Source organism: Furipterus horrens, unplaced genomic scaffold (assembly GCF_987537825.1).
Source record: "Furipterus horrens unplaced genomic scaffold, mFurHor1.1.pri manual_scaffold_2, whole genome shotgun sequence".
Classification (NCBI taxonomy): Eukaryota; Metazoa; Chordata; class Mammalia; order Chiroptera; family Furipteridae; genus Furipterus; species Furipterus horrens.
The window spans coordinates 23,214,830-23,225,648 of record NW_028327172.1 but is presented as its reverse complement, the minus strand read 5'-3'; the positions used below and the strand labels follow the sequence as shown (position 1 = coordinate 23,225,648).

The 10,819-nt window shown below is 35.6% G+C and overlaps 1 protein-coding gene across 2 annotated transcripts in view; it reads left to right on the top strand.

The window, feature by feature from the left end:
• Window positions 1-1,245: 1,245 nt before the first annotated feature.
• Window positions 1,246-10,819, top strand: part of DNAJC24 (DnaJ heat shock protein family (Hsp40) member C24) — a 49,350-nt gene continuing 39,776 nt past the window's right edge. For both annotated transcript variants that reach the window (XM_090263028.1, XM_090263022.1), the window contains exons 1-2: window positions 1,246-1,312; window positions 2,046-2,189. In XM_090263028.1, coding sequence (XP_090119154.1) covers window positions 2,079-2,189 — 111 coding nt within the window. In that variant the 5' untranslated portion in view covers window positions 1,246-1,312; window positions 2,046-2,078. The remainder of the gene's footprint in view (window positions 1,313-2,045; window positions 2,190-10,819) is intronic.

Genomic DNA, 10,819 nt, shown 5'->3' with positions numbered 1-10,819 from the left:
TATAATGCTTTTTGTGTGTGTATTTTTAAATATGACAAAACCCTATGGAGAACCTGATACTTACAACTTGAGGGTTTTTTTTTACTTTTCTGTGTCATTCAGTCATTCTTTATAGTTCATACCACCATTAAATAGTTGGCCATATTAAAACATTTTATTGAATATATTTACGTTTATCTTGACTATCCTCAAACTGATATTCGGTAGAAGATAAAAAAGAAGGAAAGCAAATCTAAGCAGTAACAACAACAAAACAACCTTAACATTTCCAAGTGAAATTAAATCAGGCTGCCAAGAAACAAGATGCAGTTTTTGCCTCCAGGTACAATGCAAGGAAGAGAGGTCAGCATAGAGAAGAGATAATAAATGGTAAACACAGAATGGAAAAAAGGAAGAGGGAAGAGGGAAAATTCTAACCAAAAGGTTACCCGTGCCTACTTACAGTGCCCGCAACTACCTCAAAGTGGAGGAGTTTATTATGGCATGGCTGCCCTGGGAATATGTAGACTTGCTAAGAGCACTGTTTTGCTGCTATTATAATTATCTATTTGGATTTTATCCTTGGGTTGTTTCCTTAACCACAAAGTGAAAAAAATAACATTTGTCTTGCTTGCCTCTCTGGGTTGAAGTGAATGTGAAGCTAGATAGTAAATGTGAAAGGACTTGGAAATTTTTTCTCTCTTAAGCCTGTTGCTAAGATCTAAAAGAAACAATTTGGTTAAATATCTCCGCCCCACTCCCCCCCCCCCCCCAAAAATAAATAAAACTGGAGAAAAACAACAACCCTACTCGGCATAGATTTTAGTTCTCTTAATTTTCGAATGAGAACATTTGAAGGGAAGTATAGGGACTAAAGAGGAATCAGTTCTCACCCTTCTCATCACCCACTACCCCCGGCCACAGTACATTTACCAACCAGAAAAGAGGGAGCAGCGCCGAGTAGGGCAAGCGGAGGACGTTCTGGGGAAGGCAGAAGCAGCCCGGCGGGCTGGGGGCGTTTGCTGAGGCAGAAGAGAGGGACGACGTTGACGCAGCAGGGACAAGAGGGAATTTAGAACGTGGAGAAGAACGCTTTTCTCCACGGCCCGAACACTTAGCACGGCTAGTAAACTCCCGGCAAGCGGCGAGTGGTTACCATAGCGACCGCGTCCTAGACAGCCGAGAGGCGCTTCCGACCTGTGTCACGGCCAATAAGCCTCGAGTAGAAACGTGGGCACGTCAGAGCAATACTTCCGGCGGAAGAAGAAGCGGGTTCCGAGTTTTGACCCATCGCTTGTGAGAAGTTTGTCCCCAAACCTATAAGTAAAGTTTGGTAAGTTTGATTTCGAGTGAAGCCAGGGGAAGGTGCTCGCCTATGGCTGAGCGATAGAGCTTCTTGAGGATCCACTGGATTCCCAAGTCCCAGTCTGGAGGAGGCCCTGGTTGTCTCAAGTTCACAGCTGTGGGCAGAGGTTGCCTGGTTTCAGGGGCTCTTGACGCGGTCTCCTCTGTAGCCTGGAGACTGCAGACAGTATCCTCGAGTGGACAGTTTCGGGGTCTCTTTGCGAGGTCTGCAATAATAGAAGGACTCTTGCTTGCTTCCTCCGGTGTGACTGGCAATTTCTCATTCTTCCAAGGTAATTTGGAAGAAAAGAAATGAAATGAAAAACTTAAGAGGAATGCTCCCAAATTCATCTTAATTATTTGGACTTTTGCTTTGCTTTAAAAAAAATCATTTCTTTTGTAGACATTTATTAAGCTCCTTTAGTGTATTTCGTGTCTACTTAACTGTGTGCCACGTTTACCGTAAGACAAACAAATACCTTTTTAGAGGGTTATCCATCACTCCGCCTCATTATCGAATTCTATTTTTTTTAAATGCTGTTGTATATTCATATAGTTTTAAGCAAAACTATACGCTTTATAATCAGGTTTGCATTATAACCATGATTTACTCAACAAAATATCTGTGTATTAAAGAACTTAGAAATGCAGTACTTGCTTAGTTCTTAGGTACATGCAAACTGTAACACATTCAATTAATTGTCATCAATATTTTTATTCAGCTGATCTGAGAAGGTCCACTTCTTGTTCAGTGGATGATGGCATTTGAGCAGATACCAAAAAAGGATTGGTACAGTATTCTGGGGGCAAACCCATCTGCAAGTATGTCAGACCTAAAACAAAAGTATCAAAAACTCATATTAATGGTAAGTCTGTTCTTTCAGATTTTAAATCACGGGGGGGAAATCGGTTTCTCTTTTATGTGACCAGATATGTGTTTCTATAAAATGAGTATATGATATCCACTGTATTAATTCGGTTAATTGAAAGTTTCAATCATGTTGTAAAAAAAAAAAGTTGATTTGAGGTGGGATAGCATGGTGGTTTGGAGCAGGAGATCTGAGTCATGCTGATTGAGTTAGAGTTCTGATTCTACCACTAACTTTGAGAACTTGGGCACAGTTACTTTCCCCTGTCAGTACCTCTGTGAGATACAGTGAAACAATCCTTGTAAACGGCTTAGATGTGTGTCATGTAATGAGCTGCATTAGCATCCAGCAGTCACTAGCTACATGTGGCTGTTGAGCACTTAAAATATAGCTTAGTCCAATTCAGATATGCTGTAACTAAAATGTAAATATATAGTATCTTTCTGAACTGTTGCATTAATTTTTTTCACACCTACTTCTTTGTTTCTTAAGCCAGTGTGAGTAATTCTGTAATGGTCTCTATTTAACTCAGTTTTTAAAATAGAGGACCATTACAGGGCATCAGTTGTTTCTCTAGTTTTTATCAAATAGATCTATGGAATTTTGTTATAACTTCGTGTTTATTGTGAGAAACAGTAGGTATTTCACTGTCAGAAATGTATTACTATCCTTGCTTTAGGTAATCAGTTAAACTAAATTATGTTAAGGGTTTTGTTTTGTTTGTCTCAGAATTTTTAAGATCTGAGAATAAAATTAAGGAGACTTTACTGAAAAATTTATTAGTACTAAATTATCCTTGCACCTCAGTTAAATGGGAGAGGTGCCTGGAGTAGACTGGGTCTAGATCATGCAGGCCTTGTAGACCACATGGGCCTTTAATTTGGCAACAGGAAGCCATTTGCACTTAATAGGACAGCATCTATTAAACACCAGAGTGAATGAACCATTTTGAATACATGATAGCAGTGTATCAGAGAGTTCTGGTTGCTCTACATCTCACAAACATTTGATGCTATTAATCTCTTGCATTTCTGCTATTGGGGGTTTCTCAATTTTGCCACCATTGACATTTTGGGCAGGATAATTCTTTGTTAAGTGGAACTGTCCTGTGTATTATAGGATATGTGGCAGCATAATTAACAACTAAAAATGTCTTCCGGAAGTCAAAATTGCCAGCTTCTTATTTCATTAAGAACCACTGCACAATTCTGTTTGTAGTGATATATCATGGTTTTCTTTTGCATTTCTCTGAGGACGAATGATGTATGTAAAGCACTTTTTAATGTGATTCTTAGCCATCTCTGTCTTGATTACTGTAGGTTTATAGTCAGTTTCAAAGTCACATAAAGTTAGGTTCTCTAATTTTCTCCTTTTCAAGTTTATTTTAGTTTCCTTGAATGTCCACAGAAATTTAGAATCAGCTGTTAATTTCTGTTTTTTAAAATCCTGCTTGAATTTTAATTTTGACAGAACGGGTATCTTAACAATATTGAGTCTTGTAATTCATGAATATGTAATAGCTCTCTATTGCTTTAGTCATCCTTAATTTCCCTTAGAAATATTTTAGAACTTTTATGTAGTATATACATCTTTCTTTGGGTTTATTTCTGTTTTTATTTGTTATGTTTTTGTTTCCATTATAAATGGTATTTTTTTAAATACCATTTTCTAGTGGTTGATTGATAATATATAGAGCTATAGCTTATAGACTGATCTTGTCTCTCACAGTCTTGGTAAATTTGCTTTTTTATTTGTCTGATAGCTGTTTTTGTAGATGCATTAGAATTTTCTACCAACACAATTATTCCATTTGCAAACAAAGACCTTTAATTTTTTTCTAATCTGTATGCCTTTTATTTTTCACTTGCTCTAATGCAATATTTATGTGCCTCTATTCCAGTGTTCCGTGGAAGTGGTGAGAGAAAATATTCTTGCCTTGTTCGTGATTTTAGGAAGGAAATGTTTTCATTATGTTGCCATTATATATCGTGTTAGCTGTATGTTTTCAAGATGCCCTTTACCAGATTCAGGAAATTCCTCCTGTCCCTAGTCCGCTAGGAGCGTTATCATGAATGGGTGTTGAACTTTGTTAGCTGTTTTTTTTCTACATTAATTGAAGTTTGCATATATTATTTTCCTCCTTTAACTTTTGAGTTCCATTGATTTTTCTTAGTGTTAAATCTATTTTGCATTGCTAGGGTAAACAAATATCACTTGTTCATGAAGTATTATGCTTTTTATATATTGTAGAATTCTAATTGCTGTTATTTTGTTAAGGATTTTTATGTCTAGATTCATGATGTGTATTGGTGTAATTTTCTTTTTTTTTTTTTTAATGTACATGCCTAAATTTAGTATCACAGTTATGCTGTTGCCATTAAATAATTGGGGAGTTATTCCATTTTCTTTTTTTCCTGAAAGAGTTGTATGAGATCGCATTTATTTCTTTTTTTAAATGTTTAATAGAATTTACTAGCAAAGTCATGTGGGCCTGACATTGGCTTTCTGGGAAATTTTGTAATTATGAATTAATTATTTTCAGAGGCTATAGGGCTATTTAGATATTCTATTTCCTGTTGCAGTTTTCAAGAATGTGTCCATTCCTCTATGAAGTAAAATTTATTGTCATAATGTCCATACTATCTTATTATTATTCTTTAATTACTATAAGGCATGTATTTATGTTTTCCCTTTAATTCTTTACATTGGCAATTGATGTTTTTATTTTATTTTATTTTTCCTGATCAATCTTGCTAGAGGTTTATCCTTTTCATCAGTCTCTGCCAAAAACCAGCTTCTGCTTTGTTGGGATTTTTATATTGTTTGTCCGTTTTTCTACACTTGACTTGTGCTTTTTGATTTTATTATATCCTTTATTCTACTTAATTGCTTTTCTTTTACAGCTTATTAATGTAGAAACGTACATTTTTGATTGTACACCTGTCTTCTTTCCATACATAGTCGTTTAAAGCTGAAAATTTCTCTCTAAGCCAGAAGCACTGTTTTAGTTGCATCCCACAAATTTTGATGTTTTTTATCATTTAGTTCGAAGTGTTTTAAAATTTCTCCTGTAATAGTTTTCTTTGTCCTGTGGGTTACTAGAAAGTACATTATTTAACTTCTGAATGTTAGAAAGTGTTCAGATTTTTCTACTATGGATTTCTAACTTAACTCTGTTGTGGTTAGAGAATGTACTTGGTATGATTTCATTCCTTTGGAATTCGTTAAAACTGTTTTTATGTCCTAGTATATGGTGTATCTTGGTGAATGTTCCAATCACTTGAAAAATGTGTACTCTGCTATTATTGAATATAGTGTTCTGTAAATATCTATTAGGTTACATTGATATGTTGTTCAAAAATTATATATCCTTATTGAATTTTTTGTCTATTTTATCAACTTATAATCATGAATTTTCCTGTTTTTTCTTTAATTCTGTTAATTTTTGTTGTATGATTTTGGGATATTTTTATTAGGGGTCCACGTGAATTTGAACCTTTGATCATTATAAAATTCCCCTCTTTTTCTCGTTGTACTCTTTGAAGTCTACTTTGATATTAATATAGCTACACCAGCTTTCACGTACTGTGTTTGTATGATTTATCTTTGGCCATCCTTTCAGTCTGTCTCTTTTATGTTTAAAGTGTTTTCTTATATATAGTGAGTAATTAGGGTTAAAAATTCCAATCTGTCAATCTGTGCCCTTTTTTGGGGGGGTGTTTAGTTCATTTACATTCCCCCTCCCCAGCTTGAGGTACAATTTACATATAACACTGTGGAACTTTAAGGTGTACAAGGTGATGATTGATACACATACATTTTGCAAAATGATTACCACAGTACGGTTAGTTAGCACATCTGTTACCTGACATAGTTACTGTTGTCTGTGTGTGTGTGACCCTTTTAAGATTTACTCTGTTAGCAACTTTCAGGTGTACAATACAATATTGATAACTAGTCACTGTGCTGTACACTAGATCTCCCGAACTTCCTCACCTTGTAACTGGACCAACATCTCTTCCCCACCCCATAGTTCGTTTACATTTTATCTAATTATTGACAATGTTTGGGTTTAAGTTTATGATCTTTTTGTTTTCAGATTTGTCCTATTTGCTCTGTTACTCTATTTTGCCTTTCTTACCATCTTTTGGGTGAATCAAGTATTTTTTCAAGAATCAAGTACTCTGTTTCTTCTGTCAAATTTTTAGTTATATTGTGCACTATTTTCACTTCATTCTTGACTAAACTTATCATAGTTGTTTTGAGGTTTCTGTCTGATAATTCAGACATCTGGGCCTATGTTGGGTCTTGTTCTATATCCTTTCGCGACAGTGGATCACATTTTCTTGCCTCTTTGCACATCTTATTTTTTTTTGTTGAATACCAAAAGTTGTTTGTAAGTGAAAAGTAGGGTAAATAATATCTCTATTCGTAGGAACAGGCATGCCCTTTTGTAAGGCAGCTATGTGGCAAGCTAAGTCAATCTTGTCTTCTTTTGAGTTACTGTTTTTTCTCATTTTCTTATGGACACTCTTTTCATATATTTGATGATCCTTTGTTGTCTGTTCATATATAAGAATGAAATGTTACAAGCTTATCTGGAGGTTCCTATGCATGACTAGGGGCTTTCTATTAGGTAGGGTCAATCATTTTGTTGGGTGACCGCAAATGGGCAGCATCTGACCACACTTCTGAGAGGGGAATTCTCTAATTGCCTGTCTGGGAAGATGGGAAATTGAACTTGTACTTCTCTATGTGTCCACTTTCTCCTTTTCTTTTCAGTGCAGAATTGCATCCCACCCCTCAGCCTGATGTTCCCACATCCAAAACCTCCTCTGGTCTCTCTCTCTACACAGTAAACTTCTGCTTTCCTGCCATGGAAGGGGAGCGTAGATATCTGGCTTTAGGGCAAGGAGGAGAGCTGGTGTTCAAATTATTTCTAAAGCCTCCGCTAATCTCCTGCTGTTAGTCATGCCCGTCAACCCAACTGAGGTACTTAATTCCTCAGTTTTTCCAGCCTCTGCCTTAATGAGCTCACTTCTTAGTTCTTGCTTCTGACTTAGGTTTCAGTTTGCCCACGCAGACTGAATTGGTTACCATCTCTTGATCCATTTTCTATCCAATTTTGATGTCTCTCTCCTGCTTTTTCTGTTCTCTCCAATTAAATTTGTCCTTATGCATTTATGCCTTTGCCTTTAAAAATTATTCTTTTGCTACTATTTTAGTGGACTTTTGGAAGGGAACAGGGATAATAGTGCATATCAATTTGCTATTTATCCTGGAACTATTCTCATTTCCCTTTAGGGGCCAGATACCCTTCCTTGGCCACAGGCCTTTGCATCTGCTGCTCTGTCTCCCTGGCGCCCCTCCCCCTACCTCACCTGATTACCTCTTCATGATTGTTTCAAAATTATCTTAGTTGGAAACCCCTGCCTCCCAGATTGCTGCCATGTTCTCCTTCCTTGTGGGTACCCTCCCCCAGTAGAAGTGCATTCAGTGTTTTTTCTCTAGGTCAGGAGAGGTGTAGCTGGCAGGGAAGAAGAATGAGGGTAGCTGGAGGGTGAAAAGAGGTTTATTCTGCTTTTCTTTTTAGAAGGCGAAGAGAGACTTGAGCATGTTTAAATTTTATGAGAAGTAGCCGAGAGAAAGCTTGGGATTGATGTCACAGGGCAGAGAGAATGCCTGGCAGGGGCAGAAGGGGATGGGATCTGAAGCACAGGTAGCAGAGAAAGAAAGGAAGGACCTCTTCCCGTTATCACAGGAAAGAAGGAGGAAAGGATGGATGGGAGAGCTGGTTCATGAGCTCTCATTTGGTGGCTTCTTTTTTTCTCTGTGAAAAAGAAGGCAGAGAAAAGAAGACAGTTATCAGTTGAGAGAAGGCAAGAGAAGACATAGAACAACAAATTAACAGGAGGGAGAATTTCAACAAGTGTTATTATTCTGCGAAAACTCCCTATAGGCAGCTATTTATACTTACAATAGTAAGAAGTCTTGGCTAACAACTAATGGTACAGAAGGCAACCAGAGCTATAAAGAGCCACCATAACAATCAGCCCAACATCTTGGCCTCCTTTTTGCCTAGGTTGCAGGGTCTTTGGTCCCTGTATTACAGCTTAGCACAATAATTTATATTCATAATTATGGCCATGGGTTAAATTACATTCCATATATTACATTTAAGAAGGTAGGGAAGCATGCAGTAGTAAGTAACATGTGTGTTAAACATTATAGTTTGTTCTTTACAATTTACAAGTGCTTTCACATCTTACACTCTCAGCAACCCTATAAGGCAGGTGACATTATCCCCATGTTTGCAGTGGAGAAAAGCAAGGCTTAGTTACAGTTAAGTGGCTTGTCTAAAACACACAATTAATAAGGGGTACAATCTAGGCTTGATCACACATCCTGTGCCTCTAGACTCTCTCCCATTGTGTCAGACTTCTGATAATTGCCATCCCAAAGGGTTTATTGTTGTTTAAAGGCATAATTTTCAGTTCTCTAGATTTCGGTGGAATATGTCACTCACGTACAAATTAATGAAGTACAATATTAAAGGTAAGACATAATTACTACTCTCTGCTTTAATTTTGAAGGAATTTTATTATACATGGCTTATGGAGTGAAACTTATTTTCTTTATTCTTTTTTGTTTAAGTTTAGAGTTTCTAATAGAGTTGAGAAGCAGAAAATTATAAGGGAAAAAACATGCTATTTATCGGGGTTTTTATTTATTTATTTTTTTAATGTGCTTTTAGTTTATATTTTTGCTTTCCAATTTGAATTACCATACTTTCTCAGTCTGATTTTCAACAATGGCTCAAAATAGTTGGAGAATAAAATTACATCTGACAAATGCCATTCTCTGTCTAATGTAAAAAGGCATATTTATTCTGTGTACTTTTCCAAGTTCAGAACACTTTGAATTTAACACCTCCTACATAATTAGTTGTTGGGATAAAATATTGCTAAATCGTAGGCTGCTAAGTTTACAATACATGTTGATTTAGTAAATACTGCTTCCTTTTTTCAAGTTTTTTTAAATGTAGTGCTTATTCAGATCCGATTCTGAAAAAACTTATTGACTGAGGTATTTTAGAATGCTTTAAAGATACATATAAATATAAAGTGTAGAATTAGCCTGAAAGACATTATTTCACATACAATTGTCTGTTGCCAAAAAATTTACTGTATAAAAATAAAGATAATTGACTCAGCATTTCATAGCAACATTTTATTAATAGGGATTTTACTTATTAATAAAAGTGCATTGCTCTTCTTTTCTCTTTATGAATCAATTTTTCAATAGTTTTTATTTTTCTAATAAAAGTAGAATCATCACTGCTTTGAAATGGTCTAAGGTCAAGAATGATTAGTTATGTTATTCCCATTTTTTGCAGTTATGCATATAAAAATTTCTATTTTCTGAGAATAAAGTCACCCTCAAAGCTTTGTCAAATTGAAAATTGGGGGTCTTTTCTCATTGATGCTGATAATATTACAGGATACCTTTTCACTGGAAAAGAAGTATTGTATTGGAAAGTGATATGCTTCTGTTACAATGTGTTCCTTAATCTTAAAAGAAATTCATGTAATTTGAGGCAGGAGTGTTCAGGATGCTCTAATTCTTAAACTTGGGAAGGTATACATTGCCACTTAATACTTATGTGGACATTTAGAGGTTCTGTTTTGATGACAAGTGGCTCTATATACATTAGGATTAAGCTAGTTACATAATACATTTTAGCATTTTGAAAAGGAAAGTAGAAAGGATATCTTATAGTTTGAGGAAAATTACCACACAGGAAAGAGGCGAGCTAAGAACAATTCTTTAAACTGTTCTTTTGACTACATTATAAAGCAAAGTCATCTTGATTATAGGAAAGGCATTTAGACATTGATAATTTTGTGAAAATGTCTGAGTGTTATAAGTAAAAATCAGAAGGGTATAACTTGTAATGAGCAGTATAGTTTTTGTTGGTGTTGTAAACTGTTTAGCTGTCATCTAGGTATCACATAGGATGCAAGATATTTAATAATAAATTACTTAGGTATTTCATGCAGGTGCCATTATAAACTTATTTTACATGATAAAAGTGGTAGGACTAAGAGATTTTAAGTGAACATTGAAGTAATAATTTAAGCTAACATACAGCACTGTGTATCAGCCACTCTCTAACGACGTTATGTGTGCTTACTCATTCAACCCGGTGAGGTGAGATATTATTTTCCCTAACATATAGATAAGGAAACTGAGGCTCAGAAATTAAGTTATACACTGTTAGTGGCAAGAAAGTATGATACGTTCTACATACATTTTGAAAAGTGGGTAAAAAAAAAGAGGAGTTGTCTTTTCAGTGTTGTTTTCTTTTCTTCCCTGCTGCATACATGCAGCAATAATAGACTTTACCATTAAAGGAAAGGTAGCGTTTATGTTAAAGGTACAGAATAGAGAAGGGTTTAAAAAATGTGGGTTCTGGAGGGTAACTTCCTGGGTTTTGTTTCTGATTCTGCCATATATATTAGTCCTGTGACTCTGAGCCCACTTCATAACTTCAGATCTTTTTCATTATTTGAAAAAATAGATGTGAAACATCATTTGTTTATAACAAATATTTATTGAATACCTAC